General features: G+C 36.1%; 1 protein-coding gene across 5 annotated transcripts; it reads right to left on the bottom strand.

The window, feature by feature from the left end:
* Positions 1 to 3376: 3376 nt before the first annotated feature.
* On the bottom strand, positions 3377 to 25978 carry LOC147397074 (uncharacterized). Of its 5 annotated transcripts, none has more exons than XM_086452486.1 (8): positions 24746 to 25976; positions 24059 to 24144; positions 23551 to 23719; positions 17508 to 17596; positions 15889 to 16053; positions 15643 to 15720; positions 5849 to 5952; positions 3377 to 3765 (listed from the first exon to the last, which is right to left on the bottom strand). In XM_086452486.1, exons 1-8 carry the CDS (start codon positions 25383 to 25385, stop codon positions 3660 to 3662), a joined length of 1437 nt encoding a protein of 478 aa, XP_086308612.1. In that variant the 5' UTR covers positions 25386 to 25976; the 3' UTR covers positions 3377 to 3659. The 5 variants fall into 5 exon arrangements, 3 of the variants coding, with proteins under 3 accessions (XP_086308612.1, XP_086308613.1, XP_086308614.1); XM_086452487.1 differs by having other exon boundaries at positions 24059 to 24135; positions 24746 to 25975; XR_015181155.1 differs by lacking the exon at positions 3377 to 3765 and adding an exon at positions 6464 to 8367 and having other exon boundaries at positions 24746 to 25978.
* Positions 25979 to 27259: the final 1281 nt, after the last annotated feature.

Raw genomic sequence — 27259 nt, 5'->3', positions numbered from 1 at the left:
TCACATTAATTTCTTCACCTAATTAATAAATTTGATTCTCTCTTGTTTTTATGATACTTTTTATTATATAGCAACAAAAATAACAAAGCCTTGCCAAGGATTCTGGATCAATTAAATGAATCTTGTTTTTTCATTTAGGCCTCGATCAATTCCTTAAATCAAAAGCTTGGCAAGTTGACCTTGAATAGGTCCCTCTCTATGTTGGGCCTCAATCATCAATGTTTCATTTGCAACCTTTTTCAATTCTTCTACCAGTACAATATTCTTCTCTTTCCATTAGTTGGGATAGACTCAGCAATATTTATATTTGATTCGGAAATTGGCCTCTTATTAAGAGCTTTATGTCATAAAATTGCTTAAGCTTCCTAAAGTTAATTACGCCTTTATATAACATCAAAGAAATGGGAGACAACAATTCTAATCTTAAAGCAAATAATCAAATAACTAAAGAATAGTTAAGAGAATCCTAACATCCCAATATTTCCAAATTGAAATCGTAATCTAGGCCCTGCTTGGTACCATGCAAATCATTTGCAAATGCAAAAGATTTGAAATTGAAAATGATTTGCAGGCTACAAACTATTTACTGAAATTTATGAAGAGCTTAAGAGGTTCATGCAGATAATTTGCAATGCAAAAAAAATTTGAGAATGTAACCACAGATATGTAAATTAGATAACCAACAAATCATTTGCATTTTCTTCATACGAAGCAGGGCTCTAATCTCTGTATATTCAATGCAAGAGAATATAATAAAAGTGAGAAACTGTTAAAAAATTCTAAACATATTTTTATTATTATGTCAATATTCTTGTATATGTCGAACCCAAGTGACAAATTAAAAGAGTAAGATTACAAGGCCAAAACAGATTAGAATCTTAGGAGGGACATTCTCATACTCAATTTACCAAGGATCTTGGAATCAGTTTGGCATACAACATGGTTGCAATTTTGCTAAATATCCAAAACTCGTACTGAATGAGGTTGGTACCCAACTGCAACGACATCAACAACCTCCCTTTCAATGTCTCTAATCACAACTCTAAATCCTCTTATAGACTCAGAGGAATCCACCGGAATTTATTTCCTAGACAGCAATGTGATTTAGTCCATATAAGAAGAAAAAAAATTATCTAATAAAAACATAGATTAATCTGCAATATCTCTTGATTGAGGTAACAAAATAGTAGTTCTATTAGGTCGAATTAGTGACACTATTCTCTTACCCTTCTCATTTTCCATGTGCAAGAGCAAAAAGACATGGTAATTTTGCTGGTGGTAAATGCAACAAGATGTCATTTAGGCACCGTTGTAACTTAACAAAAAAAAAAAAAAATCATAAAATCTGATTTTGTGCCTCAGGTACACAGATGCAGCTGTTTTGAAATTAGTATTTATTTACTTATTATTGTTATTATTTTTTATGATGAGTGTCGGGACCTATAGGCCCAACTAACGGGCAAGGCAACACCGGCCTCTTAAAGCACCATATCTAGCTCAAATCGTCTGGGTACATGCAATAGCCCACAAATCATATATACCACGCTAACCAAGATAAATCCCTGGTGAGAGGGTTTGAATTCAAGACCTCTCCCTTTTATGAAACTATTATTAGTATCTATAGTTTCAAAGTTGCATTTTATTTATTTGTAACAATATCTCAGGCATCATTGCACATAACCCAAACCTAAGTTACATAAATAGACTCAAGCTCGGTCTTAAATAAGCTAAAAAATCTGTTTTTTTGGATGGGTAAATTCAACCCACAATCTCAAAGTTTAAGTTGTTTTGTAATGTGTCAAACCAAACTGACCAAAAACTGAGTTGTAGCATTTACCTTTTGATTTTCTTTTTTCTCAATATCTTTTGTAATTGTTTATTAATTCGATTTTTTTTTTTTTAAATGTTTAAAACTGCTAATAGAATAATTGTAAAAAGAAAGATTTAAAAAGCAAATTTTATTGATCTTAAAAGTTCAAAACTAATAATACCTTTTCATCGTTTGACTCAAAGATTTCAATTTTCTCAAATACCTCACCATTTTTTTGATGCACCTCCATCCGTAGGCCCAACTAACAGGGGAGGGGAGAGGCAACTGGCCTCTTAGGGAATTTGGTACATGCAATCCCCCCACCACACATAGATGAGTGGCCAATGAGGGGGCTTGAACTCGAAAATTCTTTTTTTTTTAGAGGGAGGTCCTAGCCACTACACTCAATGATAGTTGGTTTTCTTTCTTTTATCTATGCCGATACTAATTCCAATTCAGTTTACTCTTCAGTAGGGCGAATGTTATGTGTAGGTGCCAACTTAGCTAAGTTGGTAAGGCTTGAGGAGCATTGATCATCGTAGGTTGAAATCCCCATAGCAAAAAAAGAGTGAATGTTATGATCCCAATCCTTTATTACATATTATTACCTGAAAATCACATTTTCTACCCCTTTTGAGTCCCAAACTCACGGTAGGCAAATGTGAATTTGGTGAAAAATATGTGACATTGTTTATTGGCATTCAGTAATAAATGATGAATCCACACGCGTTAGGCTGCCTATAAACAATAATCAAGAATAAATAAATCATGTAAATGTTAAATGCTAGTTAATTATGCCCCAAAATATAAAGGGTATGAGATAAAGACCAACTGCACTCCACTCCAATCTCAGATTTCTTTTCCATCACCAATAGATATGTAGTTGTACGTTGTGAATATCAGTTTATTTTTATTGGGAGAAAGTTTGACACCCAAAAGATTTCGGTACATTCCCCATAATATGAAGTTTTGTTTCAATCCTAACCAAAACCCAAATCTTAATATTCCACCAAAACAGCACAAAACTTTGAACATGATTGCAACAATGTTATCACGAATTATTAGAAATAGGAAAGTTGGGAATGATGAGAAGTTGGGATATTGGACATTTCCATGCAGAGATGATGAATAAAATTTAAAAATCAAAATTTGATATTATCAATTGAGATTTGTATTAAAATATCTTAGAGAAACAATTTGTCGAATTTTTCCTACACTTTAGACCTATTTGTTACATATTATTGTATCAATGTTGCTAATCGCCATTATTTTACAAGGCAAGATTTTACTGAAAAATTTAATATATATAAAATAAAAAATCTATGAATTTTCTACAGAGATTTTCCCCTTGGGGTCAAAATGATTCAGGTGGTGTTTAAAAAGGGATTGAAAATGGTGCCACATGGCGCCCTCTTTCCGGCCAATGACCCCCATGAATGTCTGGACCACCCTTGATGGACGGACCAAGGCACACTGGATTAATTAGTTATTTATAGCCATTCAATTACAGGTGGATTTTCTCAAGGGATCTGTTTTAATAAATGAACAAGAAATGTTCGAGGACAGTACAAGAATGAACTTCATTTATCAGCAAATTACATGTATAGAAAAGAAACATATATATATATGGACAGAGGACCAGAGAAAATTCCTGAAGTGGGCCATGATATGCAGTCTCGACCCCCATGAATACAATATAGGAACATAAGATCAGTCCCTTTTTTCCTGTATTTTATTTATTTTTAATAAATTCAGAATTATCCTTGGAAGATCAGATGATCGGTAGAACATTGGGTCTGGACTTTGTAGCAAAAAAGGCTCCAAGAATTTTCAGTGGGAGTAGCTTCTCTTAGAATAACTGGACGAACAGACTGGTTGACCCATCGCCAAAGGATCTGAGATCTGCCGGTCTAACCAAGGCCCTGCACAACGGGCAAGTCCTTTCCCTTTCAAACCTGAAATGAAATCATAAAAATCTCCAAAATAAAAAAGTTCACTCTTAATCATATTACAAACTAAGATATTAGTCTATAAGAAGGAAATAATAAAGAAGATCAACGATGAATTAAAAATATCGCGACTTAGGAAGCAGAACAAAACCATCCTCCAATTTCAAGGCTTTTGGAGATTTCTACAGAACAAAAGCATCAACCATGTGGTAAAAGCACTAATCCTGAGAAAATGCACTGAATTACGATCCAGGGGCCCTTTCTTGAGACTGATATTAATATGCATCCGATTGAGTGGGATCCACTCAAATATCTGTTCAGATTTCTGCTTGTAACACACTTCCAAATAATATCCTGGTTGACTAATTGATGACAAGACCCTCTAACAAGAAGGAAGCCCCAAATTCAATGTTTTAGGCCTCGCTCGAGGTATTTGGATGTTTTTCTTATCCCGTTTTCAGGTGGATTGGGTACTTCCTTCATCTTTTTGGGCGCTTTTGGAGGGTTGGCATTTAAATATCTTTGATGCTAGAAAGAGATATCTTTGGACTATCCTACCGTTCGCAATTGCTTGGGGTCTTTGGAGAGAACGCAATAACAGGGTGTTCCATAGCAAGGAGAGCTCGTCTCACACGGTGACCTTAGAGATCTTGGGTTTGCTTTTTCTTTGGTCTAAGTTGAGCAAAAACTTTGAGGGAACTTGTTTCCAAGACTTTGTTTTTAATTGGGATAGCATTTGTGATTTGTAGTCCCTTGTAGGGCTTGTTCTTTTTGTACTTTTTATGTCTTTTCCTTTCTTGTTGGTTAGCTTCTTTTGTAGTTTGGGGGCTATCTCAGCCTCCCTTCTTTCTTTTAATTTATAAAATTTATATTTATCAAAAAAAAAAAAAAAGCCATTGTGAATAGTGAATGAAAACCACTCCAATGGCAAAATACGATTCTCTTTGTAAGATTGTCAAGGCTTTTTGAAGGAAAGAGAAAACATTGAAGGTTTCTACACTAAGGATATGTTGGACCACTAGGAAGGAAATGAACCATTGGAGATAATTGTTAAAGAGTTATGTTTTGTCGTTAGCTTGTATTAAGTATGATAGTTTAAGTATGTAGTGCTTTTAATCCCGCATCGTCTATAAGTTACTTTTTAACTTATAGTTGCTTCTATAAGTAAAGGAGCTTAGATCTCTTTTTGATACATCCAATCCAATGATATTATGTTTACATCATATGTTATCAGAGCACTTGATCCTCTAATTGAGCTCTACGTTCACCTGCCACTTCTTTTTTCGGTATGGGACAACGATGCTAGCTGTCAAACATAACTCTCTTTTCTCTATTTTATTATCAAACCACTACCCACTTGCTTATCCCCCAAAACATGTATATAAGCAAAACCAAAGTCACACTAAAAATGGACCAAACTAGCTAAAAAAAGGGAAGAAAGAAGAAAACTATTTCTTCATAGCCCCATGAATTGGGTTCGCTGTAGAGGCAAACCGCAAACAACAAACTGAAAATCAAATAGAGTGAACCAACGAACCAAGTAACATAGATCTGACTCTAACCTCCAAGTTTTGAAGAAACTCATGTATATTTTGTCAAGAAAACCTTGTTTTCTCTTTTCTCTAACCCAACCTAAGTATTGATCAAATTGTTGTCAACTCAGCTTGTTTAATGACCACTCTACTTGTTTTATGACCACAAAACCAGTTCTCATACGCTGCTACACGTCTTATTATGGAAAAACATGGAAGAAACAAGATACATCATACAAAATGCATTAAAAACATGATCATTTACTAATCTGAATCATCATTATTATCCCCATGGTTTAAAATATCAGAATATATCGTTCGATACGTTTCAGTATCAGCCTAGACCGATACGAAACATTGACCTATGTATCAGGTTTGTATCTGAATGTATCGGCCGATACCGTATCAATTTTTCCATTAACCGAAACATTCAATTGAAGCAACGTTTAAACCATGATTATCCAAAGCCTATCTTAAAAGTTTGAATTACTAAACAGGAATACCAAAAGAAAAAATATGGAAAATCACAAATATAGAAACAAAAGGTGTTAACTGACCACTCTGATACACAGTCTTCACAGAATATATGTTTACAGCAAAGTAAGATTGGAGCATGCATTTTCTCCTGGCAAATAGCACACAGATCACCTACTGCATTAACCTACATCAAAACACAAGACTTAGTGTATGGAAATTTTTTTCCCTTTAAGAATATCATAACCATTGGATACATTCAATAAGTGCATCATACTACGCAACCCAAATAAGGTATTCAAAAATCATTATAACCCCACCACCAAGATGAGTGCAACAATGCTTATGCATTTATATCCAAAACATTATCTTTAGGGTTGAGGGTGGTGCCAAGGATGGTTATTTCTTTACCCCTAGGGTATTAGCAAGTAATAGATAAATCTAAGATGGCATTATTTTCCCTAATGAATGTGTGGGATGGTTTGTAAATTGATGAGCAAAAGGCCCATTACCATTTTTCTTTTTTCTTTGTTTGATCAGTATGCCCATTACCACGTGGATTGGAAATTCATTGGTTATGTTTTTTTTTTTTTTTTTTTGTGGCAAAGCAAAGAATTTTATTAATAGAAAGAGAAAGTGGCCAAGATGACCACAGAATAGGGGGGAAAAAAGAACAAAAATCAGTCAGCACAAAAAACCTCATCATCTAAATAAAAGGGCTTGAAAAAATCTTCGTCAAAATTCAATGAACTGCTTGGCCCAAGAGACTAGTGACCATGAGATAGGATTATCATTTCTTGCAATGAATGCTCCTTTCCATCAAACACCCTACAATTCTGTTCCAACAAACGACAAACGGGGTTGTGATCTTGACAGATAACAATTATTCAGTGAAGCAGACCCCTTAATGTTGTCACACCACCACGTAAATGGACATTCATTCCTTCAATTATCTACAAGCTGCCCGCAGACACATTCGATCCCATTGAATGTGCTTAAGGTTGTTTGCATAGCAAGGGAAGGTAACTGAGTTATATGCCAGATTGCACTGCTAGCTGAGTAAGTTGATTTGCCCATTTCAGTTGCAGTTCACAGAAACCAGTCTTTGATGTTAATATTAAGTTGGGGCAACCATTTTCATGGAATTCCTAATTTACCATAGTGGTGCCCAAGTCGGGCAGATAATTTGGACTGACCACATGTCAACAATACATATCTCAGAGAAGAACTCATGCTTATGAATGGTAAAACCACACAAGTGGCCTTGCACTGGGAGACAAGTGAGAAATCTATACCGAGCATCCAGCCAAGTACAATTATAGTTAAGGTTTAAAATCTCATCTCGAGACATTGTCAAAAACTGAAACTGACTCAATGAAAACAACCCCAAACATGTAATATTTTATTCAAGTTTTGGCCGAAACTGTGACATTCCAAGATGGTACGAAGCTTTCAACCACGATTACACACACTTTGAGTGGTGTCTACCCTTCGGAGTAAAACCTCAGCTAGAAATAAAAGCGAACTCTCAACAAGCTTTCTTGTGAGGATCAAACTATAGCCATGCTATATCATCTCCGAACAAAAATTGAGTCAATGATCACTTGAAATCCATAAACCACTATGGCCATACCGCCAAGTTGGAAACCATATCCCCTTCTCTGAGCCGAAGCTACCAATCTCAGCCAGTGTCAGCATGCCACATGGCCAAGCTTATTTGCAACTATTGAGCAACACTAGATCTCATGCCACACTACCACTTACCAATGCCTCGTTTGTCATCATATACCATATCAGTAAACGTCTAGCTGCCAGCATTCTTCTATAAATAAGGGTCCACCTAAAGTTAAGGAGCTCGCTCCTCTTTTTTGCGTTCTTATTGTTTAGCAATTCACTTGAGTTTCAGAAGATCTCTCGGCTCTACCCATAGGGTTTCCCTTACAATAATATGCAAAGTTTGAAGGAGCTAGCGAATATTTGCAGTGTGACAGAGATTATACCAGATCATACAACTGAAACGCATCTATAGATCTCCTCAGGCACAAATCCAGTGTCACCTGTGGGAACACAAAGAAGCCTGTATGTTCCCACCTTTACCGGCTGAAGCTCAGTTTCATATCGAAATCCACCCTTTTAGGAGATCTTCGTCTGAAACCACCATCTCAACATCCCATACTCTTATGTCTTCATCATTTGCATTTGTCAATTTTCTCATGTCATCATCACCTTCAGCCCCAACAATTTTTACCACCACCAAAGTTGGATAACCCTAGTCAACACTAAGATTCAGACCCCATACTTTCCATGCAAGTCCAGATTCAGGCATCGCTGGGCTTGAGCACGACTCAAGAAAGCAAACAAGTTATGGTGCTAAGACCGTCTGTGGTCTTCAATTCCTAAACCACGGGACCTACCAGTCCAGTTTTTCTCCAAACCTCTAGACAAGGGAGAGGAGCCACAAGATGGAGCCCAATGAATCTAGGGAGAGTGGATGCTTGCAGAGACATGCCACCATTCTACGGACGGCCAGTCATGGTTCTTTGCAATCCCACTAACAAAGCCATGTCCAAGAATCTCCATGCATTGTATATAGATCCCAAGCCTGGCAGCATCATAAGCAAAGATGAATTCAACATTTTGAGATTCTTCAACAGGAAGAAGGAAAAAGTAAACATGATGATGAAATTGTGAGAATGGAAGTCAGCGAACATAATAAGCCATTTTCCAATTAGATCCTATCGTGCCAAACTACCCAGGAAGCTAAGAAACCCAGCCAATGGCTAAATTAATTAGCACCCATGGAGCAATACTAGACATCATGATGCCCTGCTGGCAATATTCTTCTATAAATAGAGGTATTCTTTCAAGAGCTTACAATCAGAGTTTGAAAGAGGTGTCTGTAAATATTTCAAGTGTAACAGAGAAAGCCTGCATATCTGATGATCAAAACACTTCTACTTATTTTTTGACCACAACTAGGGAAATGGACCAATTTTGGTTGCATGAATATGTAATACCCCAAGTTTTTATTTGTATCTCGAGGAAAAATACAGTGGGATTTTGAGAAAATTCTAAAATTGGGACTTAGGATAAAACTTTAAGATTTTTTCTGGTCATTTTTAATGAAATCTGACCCCACCATTGAATTCAAAATGATCGAAAAACATACTTTAGCCTGTAAGCACACTCAAATGCGAGTCTGAACGAAAAAGTTGCAAAATTCTTGATTTTCGAGTCGAACGAAGCTAAAAAGATGAATTTTTACTAGAGCAAGGATTGGTAGAATCCGATAATACCATTAGGTCTGCAACGAAAAATTATAGAAAATAGAGTATTTACTCGTCATTTTCAAACTCCAAAAAGTCAAATTATCGTCAAAAATGGAAACAACTTCGATTTTCGAGTCGAATCGGACTTAAAAAGTGAATTTTTGTTAGAGCGAGAATTTGATTGCGCCATTAGATTCGTAACAAAAAATTATATAAAAAAAAAAGTATTCACTCATTAGTTTTGAAGTCCGAAAAGTCGAGTTATCATCAAATGAAACAACTTAAAAAATATCGATTTTGTCCCGCCAACTTATATAAAGAATTTATAAATCAAATTTACTATTCATTGTCTCCTAAATTCATCAAAAACCAGTCAAATATGTTTTAAAAGAAAACGTTACTTTTCTACCAACTTAGATCATCAAATTCATCACGATTGGGACTTTCGTTGACGCTCGGCGAAAAAGAGAAAAACATGTGACGTCGAAATATATAAACCCCACCCACCATTTTTTCTTTTACTCTTTTCTTTCTCCGCATTTTATCGAAAATCAGCTGTAACACATACAGGGGTTTCGAACCTTCAACCTCCGATTTCATCGACTTTGAGCCCAAACCGTCCTCCGTCGTAAAAGGGAAAAATGATGGCGTCGTCGAGATCTTCGAAACCACAGGGTCTAATTCAAAAATCAACCGTCTTAACGTCAGATCTGCCTCGATTTCCACACTGGTCACATCAATTCCAAGCACGTTCTTCAATTCTAACACCCAAAGATTGGTAGGGACTTATGATTCTTACTGGTAATCGTAGATTTCGAAAAATGCATTTAGGATTTTTATAAATCTCTCGATTTAATTCCAAACTTAAACTTTATTATTTACTTCAAATTCATGTGAAATGTGTTTGATGAAATACGGAAAAAAAGAAGGAAAAGAAAAAAAGGATGAACAGGATTTATAGAGTTCGACGTCATGAACGTTTTTCCCTTCTTCGTCGAACTTCGACGAAGTCCCGATCGTGATAAATCTGATAATCTAAGTTGGTAGAAAACCAATGTTTTCTTTTAAAACATATTCCGCTGATTTTGAATTAGTTTAAGAGACAATGAAATGAATAGTAAATTTGATTTATAAATTCTTTATAAAAGTTGACGGGACGAAATCGATATTTTTTAAGTTGTTTCGTTTGACGATAACTCGACTTTTCGAACTCCAAAACTGACGAGTGAATACTCTTTTTTCTATAATTTTTTGTTATGGATCTAATGGCGCAATCAGATTCTACAAATTCTCGCTCTAACAAAAATTCACTTTTTCAGCTCGATTCGACCCGAAAATCGAAGTTGTTTCCGTTTTTTACGATAATTCGACTTTCCGGACTCCGAAAATGACAAGTAAATACACCACTTTCTATAATTTTTCGTTGTGGACCCAATGGTATGATTGGATTCTACAAATCCTTACTCTAGTAAAAATCATCTTTTTTAACCTCGTCCGACTCAAAAATTGAGGATTCTCCAATTTTTTCCATTCGGACTCGCATTTGAGCATGCTTACAGGCTAAAGTGTGTTTTTCAACCATTTTGAATCCAATGGTGAGGTCAGCTTTCATTAAAAATTATCAGAAAAAATCCTAAAATTTTACTCTAAGTCCTACTTTTAGAATTTCTCAAAATTCCACTGTGTTTTTCCTTAAGATACGAATAAAAAACTCGAAATATTACATTATCCTCCCTTTAATAAAAATTTCGTCATTGAAATTTAAATGTCGTATCCTTTTCTTCAAATAGTCCTAATGCTTGATATTCATATCGAATTTAACAACTCTACTTCTCGTTCCACATTCTACTTATCATGATATTTCCTCAAGATTCTTATCATAAACCTTATGATTTAAAATCTTACTCAAGATGGTAATTCCTACATCCTAACTTTTTACCAATCGCCTCTAATCAAAGATATATATTTCCTATTCTATTATATATCAACTCCACATCTTCTTTAATCATATCCAATAAATTGTCTCCCAATACTACATATACAATCTCATCATACCAACTGATAAATCACAATATATACATACTACAACCAATTAACCGTAATACAAGGCATTTTCTATTACTAATATAATACAATATCACTATATCTAATACTTTATTACTTCCACATCACTTATAAATACATTACAACTGTTTTTTATTATTTCCATGACAGCACGACTTCAACTTTGGAAGGGTCTACTGTCATCTCTTCACTTGACACTACGTACCTTAAGAATTTCACTTTAAGAAACCAGAACTCACACTTGCTGAACTTGGCATATAGCCTATGTTCTCGTAAAATCTGTAGTGTGATACTAAGGTCTCTCGTGATCCTCCCTCGACTTGGAATAGACCAGGATATCATCCATAGATGTCATTGTTTCATAGATGACATTCTATCGAGGCGCTTCCAAAATTTTCGTTGCATAAGATCCATAAATGTTGTCGGTGCATTCATCAGACTGAAAGACATCACTAGATACTCGAAATGTCCTAGCCTGATTCGAAATACAGTCTTTGGGATATTCGCCTTTCGGATTCTCAACTAATGGAACCCAAATCGCAAATCGATCTTAAAGAAATAGTAGGCACCCTACAGTTGGTCAAACAAATCATCAATACGCGGAAATGGGTATTTATTTTTGATGGTCACTTGATTTAGCTTCCAATAATCAATGCACAATCGAAGTAACCCATCTTTCTTCTTAACGAACAGAATCAGTGCTCCCTAGGATAAGGAACTCGGTCTGATAATCTCCAAGCTCGTAAGCTCATCACTCTGCGTTTTCAACTCTCGGATTTCTACCAGGGCCATTCGGTATGGTTTAATATAAATAAGCCTCGTGCCTAGCACCAATTTAATAGAGAATTCTATTTCATGACACAATGGTAAACCAAGTAATTCTTCTGGAAAAACATCCCCAAATTCCCTGACTACCTCTATCATATCCACTGATGTCTTTATCCCTGACACTCTCAAATTTCTCAATTGTTCATACAAATAATTGTCTCATCTGTATCTGGATCTCTAAACTTTAACCCTCGGGTGCCCCGGTCTCCTAAAAACAACTGACCTCGCGAAGCAATCAAGATGGGCATGATTTTGTACTAACCAATCCATCTCCAAGATAACGTCGAAATCACCACAAATCTAGTATCATGAAACCAGTAATACATTCCTGGTCCTCTACTTTAATTATACAATTTTGACATAATATTTGGGCTACCTAACTGTTTTCCAATCGTGTGGATAGTTTCATTACTCGGCCCATGTCAGGAAGTTCTAGTAACTATGCAATCTTAGTAGAAATATATGATCTAAAGGAACCAATATCGAATAAAACTCGAATGTTAACATTATAAATTGAAACCGTACCTTCCAAAACCTCATTTGAAGCAAGTACCTCCTCCTAGTTCAAATGATATGCCATGCCCTATCGTCTAGGAATAACCCCTGTCTTCCACGGTAATAGAGAGCAATCTCTCCTGAAATGTCCCACTTGACCACAAGCGTAACACGTTGACGATTTCGCCTTCGTAGGTTTCTGTGAAGTGGGCAGTTGGTAGATTGGAGCCTGCAGTCTCTAAACCTGTCTTGTTGGTTCCTCTGGCCCTGTTGGCATATCTAAAGTCCCAATTGCTTTATAATTCGGTGATAAGAAAATCCGATGTTGTAGATATGTTGACCCAGAGGCACTTGGCTTGGAATACATTGGCCTCTTGGCCGGATCGAATCTGGGAGGAAAAAAAGTCTAGGATCAACTGATCTGCATCCTAGAAGTTTGTAACTTTATATCCTCTCGCTCAACTCTCTAAGTTCGACTCATTGTAACTCTGTAATTGGTGGTCTCAATAACTGACATTTTGACCTTTAGGTAGGGTCGTAGTCCTCTACAGAGTATGCATGCCTTCTGCAGATTTATCGGAATAAGCTCGGGCGCATATCGTGACAACCTAATGAACTTTAACTCAAAACCGGTAACTAATAAGTTGCCTTGCACCAACCCCAAAAACTCTTGGTGCTTGATCTCTCAAGCCGTCTCAGATATAAATATGTTGAGAAACATCTTTTCAAAGTCAACTCACTCGAATGGTCCATCTCCCAAAACATTCATCTCTAAACGCTACCAATGACTAGCACCCCCATCAAACTGAAATGTCGCCGCAGTCACTCATTGATCTCTTGTTCATTGCATAGCGCTCAGAATCTCTGGGGTCTTCAAAACCCACTCCTCGACCTCAGCCGAATCGGAAGAACCACCAAATTTAGCAGACGTAACCGTGGGAAATTTTGTAACCATATCCCCAGATCTACTTGTCCTTGAAGCTGAGGAACTCTCTCATCCCTCAAATGCACAACCTATGGCCGTGGTCCCTATGGTGGAACCTGGGGTGGAATAGTATCTGCCCCTTATGAAGAAGTCTAACGTTCCCTCAACTCAGCCACCTCCTCGACAATCCTAACCTGTGACTTAATCATCTTTTCTCTGAACTTGGCCTAAGACTCAACTATCTGTCCCATGAATGACATCAATTATGTTATTAGGTTAGTGATCTGATCCAGAACTTGTCCCGTCTTTGCTGTCCCTCGGCTTCTACTTCATTCACTCATCTCTCTTCCATTTATTAGTAATAAGGCACTTATCGGAATAAAGCCAAAATTGCTCTTATGTAACTATGAATTGCTACTGTAACTTGGAACGTATTAATGGACATCATTTCTGTTACTAATAGGATGGACCCTATGCTTACTACACTCTATGAGCTTCTAGACACAGAAGAGCTCGTAATCACGATACAGAACTACTAATGAGTTCGGATATCAGATTCTTAATATTACTTTGATATCTGTGGTATCAATCAATTCTTCAAAATATAGCATATCTGTATCTCATACAGATCTAATGTTATGCTTTGATACCATCTATGGCACCCCCGAAACACTAATACAAAGTCCCATGTCAAATCTCGAGGTACTAAGTGAAGCCTCGAAATTTCGGCATGATTTCTTTTGTTTATGTTAGCATTCCAAGGTAATCAAACTGCTTCACTTGAAAAATCATATATAATATCTTGTGTATATATATATATATATATATATATATACAAAATAGAATAATATTGGAAGTGTAAATACATCTAACAGCGTATGGTAGATCAGAGTGCGGAAGAAATAATTAATATACAAGATTATACAGAAACTCATCTCTTTAACAAAATCCTAATGCTCAACCAAAACTTATAATATAACCTGGAAGAAACTGACGCTACTAGTGGTTATAACCTCAATACTCACCAGGTAAAGGACTCTGGTCGTCTATCTGACTTATCAGATAATCCTAACTAATACTATTCTACACCGGCCTCATCAAGTACAAAACCTGAAACTAAAAAATGAAATGGACAGGGTGAGTAACAATGGTTACCCAGTAAGAAAACAAATAATTCTTATCAATAACCTCATTTTAGCATGAATGAGTAAGCATTTTGAATCAATTCAATATATAAAAGATTTTACAGAATGAACTATGATGAACTGGTACATATAGTCAGGGATTAGCAACTAAACAATTAAAAATTCACATTACATCAATCAGTAGTACTCATTATAACATTTTCTTTTTATACAAATCTAATTGATAAAATTGAAATAGTAAACATGTTTTTCATTTTATAATCCAAAATAAGATAATAGATACATAATACACAATGGAGTAGTGGAATTAGATAGTTGGCATTCTACAGCTGGATTGCTCCCAACCATGACATAATGTACCAATAATAAAGTATTAGTTATTGATTTTGTGACTGGTCAATGTATTACCACTTGCGGGACTATTTATCCAGCTCAGACTAGTCGTTTGACGTGACCGCAAGAAATATGTCTCTTTTCGATGTGTCAGAACGTTCGACTACTTTAGATTGTTAGTAATCACTGACTAATCATCTCCGTCTACGCATATCAGGCGTACATGTGATTTTCATTATCTAACCTCATTCGTGTACGACTACTTTTACATTACAAGTTCACTGATAAAAATAGAAATGAATAAACTTGAATTCTAGTAGTGACTCCACTCTCATACGCGTTCCATACCACGTATAAGCTTCGTTGTCCCTACCGTACATCTCAAAATAGTATATTATTCCGGATGATATGATAGACTATCCCTTCAGATATTCACAAACTCTTTAACAGTTCACAAAATAATTATATATATATATAGGTTATGTATGACTTATCAGGCGAAGCAGTTTGAATGCCTTGGAATGCTAACATAAACAGAGGAAATCATGCCGAAATTTCGAGGTGCCACCTAGTATTTCGAGATTTGACAAGGAGCTTTGTGCTAGTGTTTCGGGGGCGTCACAGAATAAGTCTCCAACTTCTCAAAAACAACTAAATTTAATTTAATAGATGTGCTAAGCCATATACATAAGAAAATTCCGTCAAATCTCGAAGCATTTACATTGTCCAATTATAGAATTCCCAAACCCCAATATTGGAATGTTAAGAGCATTGTTAAAGGAAACATATAGCTTTAAGTTTTTAACAAAGAAACTTACCTGTTCAGACGTGGCTTGAGACCCATAATGGACCTCTTTACGTGATAATGCTTTTAACGCAACAAAGAAGGATTGGACCTGAGCAATATAAAATAAAAATGAATATATAAAGACAAGGTGATACAATTGTGTACTTGTCTTCACTATGATGCCCAAGTTCCTACATGACATTTAGGATGAGCTATTAAGGATTTGGAAGACAAACACATGGAGGCACCAACATAAAAAAGTGTTATAGAAAACCACCTTCTCAACAACTGATGTGAGCTTGAAAGTAAGGTACAATCCTGTAATTAGCGACGAAAAGAGGCTTCCATATTCCTTATTCAAGAAGAATCGATACCAAACAGGAGTTGGCAACAAGGCACGATACAACAACAGCAAATACTCAACTAGAGTTAAGATTTGACCCTGAAAAATGCAAAAAGAAAAAATAATAAAATATATATAGCCACAATAATAACTGGGGTTGAACTTGAAAATATTTTCGTAAGATAAGATCCAGTAATCAAGATCCAAGCAAACACAATAGCAACCAAACCCACAATCTCCTTTAGGAATGACATGCAAAGTCTTGGAGTAATTAGCACATGAACGTTTGGCTACCTTTTATGGTTTTAGACACCAAAAGCTCAGGTTGATTGATTATGATCATAAACGGCTAACCGATAGATTTGAACTTCTTTCCATAAGACTTAGAAACCTAGTACCTAGATCATAAATTTCATTTTTGTTCATTTCAAAGGATCCATGGTGCTTAGTAGACTAGTTTTAAGTAATCATATTTAGTATAAATGTCTATACAAGAGGTTCTATAGCGTAGTTGAGAACTACTAGTAGCTTTACTAAGTTTAAGAATGTTGGGTTTTTAGGTTTTAAAAAGCTTTTATTTTCACAAGTTGCTAAGTTAATTTTGGAAAGGAAAGTTTTAAGAATAAAACCCTAGGTCTTTTAGGATGGTTTCTAATTTACCTTTAACTTGAATTAGAATAGATTTAGGAGAACTCGAAGCTGTTGTCCGGTCATCTACAATTTGACAGTCACAATTCTAAACTACTTTTGATGGGGTCAGAAGTGATGAGGAGATCATCCTCACAAAAAATCAGCCCAATCCGAAACTTTTAAGCCACATAAGACAAACTTTGGATATATATATATATATATATATATATATATATATATATATAGGATCCCGTTCGACACCCTACACTTTACCCTACGTGTTTTGTCCTACATGGGTTAGAAGTTTTGGAATGGGTTAATTTTTGGTGAGGATGATCTCTTCGGGGGTTGATTTTTGGTGAGGATGATCTCTTCTCACCAAAAATCATCCCATTCCAAAACTTCTAACCCATGTAGGACAAAACACGTAGGGCAAAGTGTAGGGTGCCGAACATTTCCCATATATATATAAGAATAAAGGAAACATTCAAAGTACTACCAACTATCAGGACATTAAACTTGTAACCACATTATGAAACTATAGGAAAATGATTGAATAAAGGTCAATATATAAAAAACAAATAGATCAAAAAACCAATTTATAATTTTATGGACTGAGAGAAAGAATGAGACAAGGCACCAAAAGAGCTAATTTGGTAGCTACTGAGAAAGAGGAGAGTCGTGAATGGATACATAGACATAATTAGAGACATGTATGTGGGGGTCAGGACTAGTGTGAAGGAAATTGAGAGGAAATGAATAAGTTCCTAGTTACAATTAGTCTACATAAGGGTGATAAAGAAAACTTTGCAGAGACCATTAGGTTGATTATATACCAGCTGACATGTAAAATTGTCTATCTATGTCAAAAAAATATACCAGTTGCGCCTTGAAGAATTTTGTGAACATGTGTACTATCTTACCTGCTTACGGTAATTTCGGCCTCTGCTATTCTTGTAATACATCAGTAGCATGCACTTGAGAATCATTGCTGCTTGTCGCACCATTATATCTGAAAGTAATAAGAAAATAAAATTGAGATTTTATAATCTTTAAGTTTTTAGAAAAGATAAAGAATTCATTCATGATCTATTTCCAAAAAAGACAAGGAAAAACCAAAAAAGGATATTGGAAGCTTGAACATAAAGAAATGACATTACAAGATATTCATATGAATTGCCTAATGCCAAATTGACAGAAAGAAAAGCTCAAGATATACAAGTATAATTTTATACACCAATTTTTAAAAGGGGAAAAAACCATACTAATTGCTAGATTTTTTTATTAAAAAAAAAAAATCCAAGTAGGTGTCTATTTATAGGAAAAAGCACAAAGTGTAATTCCACAGAAATTCCCCAAGATGAACAAAGAAAATGAGAGGAAAGGAAATATAATGTAATGACAAGGAAACAAACAAGATCGATTTGGGAAATGGAACCCACAAAAAAAGAAATTACATTATTCATTGCAATGTGATAAAAAGAGGATTTGCTTGAAAGAATATTCCATATCTGAAAGGGCCTAAGTATCCTCTCAAGAATAGAAGCAAACAAAAGAGGAAAGTTTCAAATCATTTAAGTTCAAGGTTCCACCTCTTTGTAACAAATAACGATTCAAAAAAGGAAATGGGAAACAACCACAATGATATTACCGGATGTGCTGTGTGTTGGAAGATTATTGTTGTATGTGTAAAGCGAGTGGTGAGTATGTGGAGCACCTTCTAATTCATTGTGAGGTGGCTTCTCGTGTTTGGTGCCATTTTCTTTCCTTATTTAAGGTACCGTGGTGCTAACCCAATCTTCTTGCAACTCTTCTTTTTTGTTGGAATTCCACTTCCTTTTTTGGTAAGTTGAAGATTTTGTGGAGGTTAACGCCCTTCACAATTTGCTAGGGTTTGTGAAAAAAAAGGAATCCGCGCACATTTGATGACAAGGAGAATAACTTTCAAGAAATTATTTTCAACATTTGTGGATTGCTTTTCCTTTAGTGTAAACAATTTAAGGAGTTTAGGGGGTTTTTCATTGAAGATTTTATGTTTAGGTGGGATACTATAATTAGGGAGTAGTTGTCATTGTACCTTTTTCTGAGGACTCCTCGTCCTCCAATCAATAAATTTTATCTTATTAAAAACAAAAAATATCACCGGATGCAAGACTTCACTAACCACTTTGAAAGAAACTTAGCCGTTCTAGTTGGGGTGTTGCTAGCCCACTTGCATGATTAGGGAAAAATACTTTACTTGACATCTTTTTTCCCCACATTGCCATGCAAGTGTGTTTTGGTAATCCTAAGTGAATAAACACAATCTTGCAAGAAATGTACCAAAAACATGAGTTTTTTTTTTCTAGGTGCAAGAGGGATTAACTTTCACCCCAAAAGTACTTAAACTTTTGGGATTTCATTTCTAACATGTTCATGAAATGTTGACTAGCATATAGTATGTTCTTAAATCAATCACTTTTGGGAACAGACTATATGAACATTTCATTAAAGTTTGCAGATGATACTTTAATTTTTTTAGATTATTTGCTGAGACAATTGAGCTTCTTAAGCAACATTCTTGGTGTTTTGAAGCAATCTCTGGTATTCCAGTAAATCTTCGCAAGAGCAAGTTGTTTACGGTAGGAGAGGTGGAAGGGGTGGAGGTAGCGATGGCATCGATTGGATTCCAGATAGGGGCTCTTCCATCCTCGTATTTGAGACTTTCTTTAGGGATGGATTATACAAGTAAAGACATTTGAGAACCGGTACTCGAAAGGATGAGAAAAAGATTAAGTATTTGGAAAGCTAAGCTTTTATTTAAAGGAGGGAAGATTACTCTCATTAAAGGTACTTTAGCTAGCATTCCTATCTACACTTTTTTGTTGTTCTCCTTATCAAGAAATGTAGAAGTGCAATTAGAAAGAATCTGCCGAGATTTCTTATGACACGGCAAAGACGGCTTGAGAAAACACCATTAGGTGAGTTGGAATAAGTTATATTTGCCTAAAAAGAATTGGGGATTGGATTTTCGTAATTTTGGTTCTATGAATTCAGTTTTGTTGGGGAAGTGGCTTTGGAGGTTTGGGGAGGAGGGAGAAAGTCTTTGGAGGAAAATAATTGTGGATAAATATGGGGTGAATGGGAATGAGTGGGAGAGTAGTCCGGTGAGAAGCACGTTGGGGTGTGGAGTGTGAAAAGGTATCCTTAAAAGACTTTTGTTATTTAAGAAAAGAGTGAAATGTAAGGTTGGGAGTGAGAATAAGGTGAGATTCTGGGAGGATTGGTGGTGTGGGAATAGACTTCTTAGGGACTTATTCTCGGATCTTTTTTATTTGTCTTTGAAAAATAATCAAGTTGTCTCTGTTTTCAAGAATCTTGAAAATGGTGCGACAAACTGGGACTTTGGGTTTAGAAGAACTTTCAACGATTGGGAGGTGGATACTCTAGGGAGGTTAATTTTTTTGGTGGAAAATAGCTACATGTAGAACTCTTCAGAAGATAAGGTATTGTGGGAAGGTAATAGGGATGGGAAGTTCACGGTTAAATCATTGTACGATGGCATTGCTCCAAGTAGTGTAATGTCTTTCCCTCACTCATTTGTCTAGGGTGGTAAGATACCTCCTCAGTTATCGATTTTTCTTTGGTTGGCGGTATTAAGGAGACTCGCAAATATGAACCAGTTAATCAAAAAAGGTTTTATTTCTCCGAATCAATGTTGCATGTGTAGATCTTAGGTGGAAATGGTGGGTCACTTATTCATTCATTGACGGGTGGCTAATCACATTTGATCGCATTTCTTGTCTTTATTCGATTTAGTGGGTTGTTTTCCTAGCTCTATCAAATCGGCTTTGGATCTTGGTTGGAGTGGGGAGGTTCCTTCTCGTCATCTAAACAGATTCTTTGGTTCTTAGCTCCATTTACAATTTGTTGGGGTATTTGGAAAGATTGCAATCATTGCATTTTTGAAAGGAAAGTTTCTACGATGGAAGGACTAGTTCTTTCTATTTTGGAGCCCATGTTCTCTTGGAGCAAACTCCATAAGGAATTCAACAAGGTCTTCTTTGAAGATTTTGTTGTAAAATGGGATAGGATTTGTTCTTTGTCGCGAGAGTAACTGTAATGACCTGAAATCCTAAAATGTATCTCGAGGAAAGAATTTTAGATCCGTGCATTGATTTAAAAGTTATCAAATCCTCGAGTTTTGCATTTGATATTTTCCCAATAGGTAAACGACACCTTAGAGACGTAATTTGAGGAAACCGATCATATCATTAGATTCGTGTCGAAAAATCACCCGAAATGGAGTATAAGTTTGTCCAATTCGGCATTTGGGAAAAACAATTCCCAAAATGACAAGTATGTCCCAACTTAAGTGATATAAATATCTAAATTCTATTAGAAAAATCAGATTTTTCTTATTCTCTCTCCAAACAAATCTCAACTCTTTTCCTTCAATATTTGAAACTCAGATCTACACTAAACGAGAACGATCCGAGCTTAGGCGCAAGAAGGAAAGTTGTTCCTCTCGCCGAGGGTTACGCGTGGACGCAAAAAATCCGATTTTCGCCGGAAGAAAATTTTAGAGATTGGCCGGAGGCGATTTTAAAGTTCGTTCAACCGTTGAAATTAGCTTGAGGTAGGTTGCCTTCCCTTCTACCTTCTAGTTATGCGATAATTTCATAGAAAATCCATATGATTGTTGATAAATCGATTATTTCATTAAGTTTATACATATTTGAACGATTTGAATCATGTTTACATGCTTAGTTATGATTGGTTTTAGTTCATTTGATGTAATATAAGCATTTTTTAGTTAATATGATATTTGGATCGAGTTTGGTCGAGTTTCGACGAAAAAATCAGCAATTCGAAAAGTATCCGAATGTTGAGTTTGGTTCTAATTTGTTTTGTGTTGCTTCCATATAGTATGTATACCCATTTCCTACATTTATTTCATTAAACTAAATTAAGTATTACTTTAAGTTCTTTAATAAATAAATAAATAGTTCGTTTTCAATTTCGACTTTGAAAAAAATTATTTTTCAACACTTAGTTAAATTTTCATAGATTTCAGCTTATGGTTTTATCTTTGTTTTCGAGTCTCTCGACTCCAACCAAAACCATCGAATGGAATTGGTTGATGCTTTATGGACTTCGAATTACTTTAAAAGTAAAATTACTTTAATAGATATGTAGGAAATTAGATGATAGATTGATCGATTTAATTGATGGATGGATAGAGAGAACGTATGTTCTCGACTGATTGATGGGACAGTGCCTCCAGTTCTACGTAGTGGCCATGCCACGTAAAATGTGATAGATAGATAGAGGGATGAGATGGTTGATGGATGGAAATGACAGATAACTGTCACTGGAAGGCACTATCAGACTTTGTTTGTATTTTCGATTAAAAAGAAATGATATATTATACAAAATAAATTATTTTGTTTACCAGTAAAGTTTGTAGAAAACCCATAAAGAGTGACGCGTTGCTGTGTATCCGGAAGCGACGAGTCAATCTAGGATAACACTAGATGTCATATGCTCTTCGGTAGTATGGGATACCTTAGAGCATATTACAGCTTATGAAATCCGGGAATTTCTCCTACTGATTCTCTGGGGAACGTTGTGTGTAAAGGCGGTCTCTGTATAGTGTAGAGATAGGCAGGGTTCACATGCATTGCCTCTTGATAGGCTTCGACGCGAGGGGTCTCCTGGGCTAGTTAGTGATCACTTTTAGTCTGTAGTCGTCAAACGGTCGACCTCACCGTTAGTTGAACTCAGTATTGGGTTCTTGGTCAACGGCCAGTCTGAGCCGGATAAATGGTCATCTAACCGTGGTATGCTAGACCGGCCACAAAATCAGATTATAACGATAGGATTCCACATCGGAGGTTAAGTTTGGAATATCGTATTGCCATAGCCGAGGCGGTTATATCGGCGTGTTCCTTTGCTCTCTTATCGATTACACCGCCGTGTTCTTATTATGTATTTTTTCTTTTTTGTAATGATTGATAGATGTTTTCATTTAAAAGATGCATATGTTACTTTAAAAATAGGTTGAAATTATTTAACTGTTTATTGAATATGCTTAGACATTTATCGTATGTTACATTATGAAAAACTTACATTATTTAACTGTTCAACTGATTACTCGTGCAAGTATGACTCGTTGTTAGAACGGCGTTCATCCTGCTGAGTAACATTCCCCTGTTACTCACCCTATCCTTCCCCTTTCAGATTATTCAACTTTTGAAGAACCGTTCTTTGAGGAGTCTTTTGAGGAGGTCCTTGAGGAGGATCAGATTGATGTCTTGCCGCCGCCATGTCTTTGAGGACTAGTAGAGGATCTTAGCGGTTTTTTGGTTGTAGATAAGAAACATGGTAGTTTAGAAATTTTTGTAACCTGATGAATTATGAGATTAAAGATCTTGACTTATATCAGTGTTTGTCGATTTCTTCTGTTTACTCTAGACTCTCGTATAGATGTTAGTTAAATGTTTATTCCGCTGCGTATATTTTCTTTTCATAAGTATTTTATTTATGAATGTTCTGTCAGATTGTGTGATTGATTACCTCACACCTCGAGATTCTAACTGATGAATCATAGGGATTCGTGTTGGGATTTCGGGGCGTGACAGTAACTTGTTACTCGCGCTATGTTGTTGTTTTCCTTTCTTTGTCTTGTCGCTTCTCTTTGTTTTGGGTTGGTCCCCTCGACCCCCCTCGTTTTCTTTTATGAATAAACTTATCTCTATCGATAAAAAATAAAAATAAAAATCAATCACTTTCAATACAACAAATCACTACTGGTAAGGTTGGAGTGGTAATATAAAACCTATGAACAAAATCACACCATAACCTTCTTACGGTCTTACCTACTAGGCGGGATACAATATCTCTACACCAAAATAATAAATTGAATCCAGTTTAGAAATAAATTTTTGTAGTCATAATAACAACTGAGGGTCGAATCCATCATACCGTTCACTATGATCATGAATATAGCATGCCAGAAATATGGAATTTCTTTTGGAGGAAGCATAACCAATGGGTATAGAAGATCATCATTTCGGTACCAGCAGTAAACTCCAACCACATGAAGCATGAAAACCACAGTGATGCCAATAAGAACTGAAATTTTTCTCTCACCCTGCAGGCAAAAAATAGATTACCACAACTAAGAAACCAGGATCACTACAGCATAACTTCTCTATTCTTTTTCTTTTTTGATAGGTATGAAGTTAGGGGTTAGCAAATGAAGTTTGGTTCAAGGGGGTTTGAACCGAGAACGTGGGAACAACACTCCACTTGTCTCTACCACTTAGCTAAGTTGGCACTTACAACTTCTATGAGAAAATATGCATATAAAGACCAAATGTGAGCACAAATTTTTTTGATAGGTAAATGTGAGCACAAATTAGAATGTAAAGAGGAGAAAATGTACATATACAATAAATAAAAATCAGAAAGACGGGATATATCACAGCACCTTTAGAGCTGTTTGCTTCCTTAGAATATCATTCGACTTGAACAACACAGCGGCAATCCAAATTGTGACAAAGAAACCTGAAACTCCTTGTAGAAAGGCAACACATAACTTTCTTAAAGACAACATTTAGAAAAGAAAAAAAAAAATGAACGGTATGGGAGATTGAAATCGCATAAACGAGATTTTTGATTACCAATAACTCAAAACACACATCGATAACACTTCAACGGAACCTAAATGCTAATGAATTATTTTAAAGCTTCAATTCCAGTTCTGCTCAACCCAAGACTTCAGTCAACATAGAACCAAAAATAAAAAATAAGAATAAGAATAGTTCAACCTCCACTTCCCACTAGCCATAACACTCATGAAAGACAACCTACGTTCGCTAACAAGCTATCAAATTGATTTCCATCTCATAAAAGGCTTCTAAAGTTTTCCCTATATGCCTTCTTCTGTTTCCTGCAAACATGTTTATACATCCACTCAACAAACCAAGTGGAAGACCAAGACTGAAATTCATGTTTTTGAAGTCCATACCATTAAATCCAAAGATCAAACCCAGATGTTAGTCAAAATGAAAAGCTTTAGTGAGGTGAAAATTAAACCAAAACTTCGTCTTATGATTTAAAAACATGAACAACCACATATCAAATGTCTAAAATAAACATCATTAAAACCAAATACCTTGCAAATGCTGCCGAATGAAGACAACCAACAGAAGCAAAGAAAATGGCAGAAACTGCTCAATCCACTTGGCAATCTGTTGAATATCATATCTCTGAGAAGAAGAATCCCTGCTATTACCTCCCACACCATTACCACCCTCCTCATTCGTCCCCACATCTCCCGAATTAACAGACGGAATCGAAGCAGATGATGACAAAGAACCCCCCTCACTGGACCCACTTTCATTCCCCAAGTCTCCACGACGATCCAACGATTCTGATGCTGCCAGTCCAGCAATCTCCTCAGTTGATAAGCGGTCCTCTCCATGGCCACATTCTCTTCCCACCCTTACATGCTCTTGTTCTCCAGCACCAATTATCCGAATGGAAACTTCACCATCACCGCTACTGCTTACAGCAGAATCATCCAACCGATTCTGCACAATGCCCTGGAAACGAGGTTCTACACCTCCATTTATCAAACCCTCCATCTCTTGATGACTCGACCTCGTTCGAAGAATACCAGAATAATCTAACAAAGCCGATAACGGTGCCTGGATGAAATTTGCAGTAGAGAGCTGCATTCCAAATCTTCTTGAATTACTACTGCCCGAAGAAGAATTCCTGTATGGGTCGGAATTGCTATCGAAATTCTCCATCTCTACGAAACCTAAACCCAATTCTCGATTGACTGTTACAGAACAAATCTGGCACAATTGAAGCGGAAAATTTTACCGATTCTTCACCAAATAATCAAAGAAACACAGAAAACCAACGTCAATAACCCTTATCCACAGATCTTGAACCCGATCAACTCCAAATCGAGATCTCAGTCACAGAGTTTCCACAACTAAGAGCATAAATTATACTTTTACGAGCCGGAACTCCCTCTGAAAATCTTCGAATCAAATTAGACGAACAATTTGCAGACCCTAACCTTAATTTCGACCAATCAACCCAAGAAATCGAAGAGATTGTTTCGAAGAAAATGGAGTAATTGAACGTAAGATGATGTCAGAACTCGAAGAGATTGGTTCTTGATTCACACTGTAAATCTGAAATTTTTCTACGATTGGAATAACATTTCATAAATTACCCGTAAATCTAGGGTTACAAAGAAAGAGAATTAGGTTGCTTCGTCTCTCTGCCTCGCTGTCGCTGCACATAGAAAGGCTTCGTTTTCTACGGCGTCTCACGCACTTTCTTCGTCCTCGCGCTTTTTGAAAGCGCGAAAAGGACAGAAACTGCAGAAAGCGAGCCATTATTTTCAACGTTGTATGTATATCTTTTGTTATACGCTCTAAATACGTGAGACGTATGTACTAGTTACAATGATCCAATAGAGTCGGTACTACAACAATTTACTCGCTATTGAAATATAGACCGTTAGATAAGAAGACCAGATCATTGTATTTACTAATCATTATTATAATTCCACTGAATAAAAACAGTGGCCTTACAAGGAGGGAAATACTGAAATGTTGTCATGTAAACATACTTTCTTCTTGTGTATACGAAGGAGACTGTATAAATTCCTTTTTTTTTTGTTTGTTTTTTATGTCAGTGAGCCTGTTATTTAATGAGATTGGTAATTTTGGTGAGGCGGGAATTATTGAACCCACGTACATGTTGGATCTAGTTGGTGTGAACTTGAGATATTGGATCTTATATCTCTCTGGGTTTTGTATTTTGGATCTTCTGGTGTAGCTCAGGTGCATTAAAACAGCACACGTAAGTAACCTGGCGAACAAAAGAGAATTGAGGGGAATAAGGCCCTAGCACTTAACTAATTAGTGGGGCAGAGGAGAACTCTGGCCTCTTGGTGCAAGACAAGCCCGCTCCGCTGCCTCTCATAATTAGGATTGCCCATTGAATGGTATAAACACTAGTTTCTCTATATTGTAGATGGCCCGGCTTTGTTTGGAGAAGACAACCCAACCTCCTTCGACCAGCTTCTCCGAAGAGAGATCACTTTGGTTTATTCGTTTGTCTCATTCTTCTCTTACTTGTATATGGTTGAGCCTGCTTTCGCTTCCACGGTTGTCCACTTTCATTCATCACTTCTTCGATTGAAAATACACTAGTATAGTTAGCATGTACGTGCTACACAGGAAAAAAAAAAAAGCATGTATGTAAGATTGGAGTTATATAAGTAATTACTTTGTAATATATAAACTATATATGGGAAGCTTTCGGAGGCCCCAAAGAGAGTCAAACATTGTGTTAAGCATTTTTTTAATATAGGGGTTAGAAGTTTCAGAATGGGTTGATTTCTTGTGAGGGTGATCTCTATGGTGAAGAGATCATCCTCGCCAAAAATTAGCTCATTCAAAAGCTTCTAACCCTAGTTTACAGGTTGAAGAATTGTGGACCATCCGATTTTTATAAATCATTTTTGATGAGATTAAAAGTTTCGGAATGGGCTGATTTTTTTGTGATGATGATTTCCTTGTCATAAAGATCATCCTCACAAAAAAATTAGCTCATTCTGAAACCTCTAACCCATACATTGAAAAAATGTTTGGCTCTCTTT

The sequence above is a fragment of the Akebia trifoliata genome, chromosome 8 (assembly GCF_017979445.1).
Source record: "Akebia trifoliata isolate Shusen 1 chromosome 8, ASM1797944v1, whole genome shotgun sequence".
Lineage (NCBI taxonomy): Eukaryota > Viridiplantae > Streptophyta > Magnoliopsida > Ranunculales > Lardizabalaceae > Akebia > Akebia trifoliata.
This window is presented reverse-complemented; position numbering and strand designations above follow the sequence as displayed.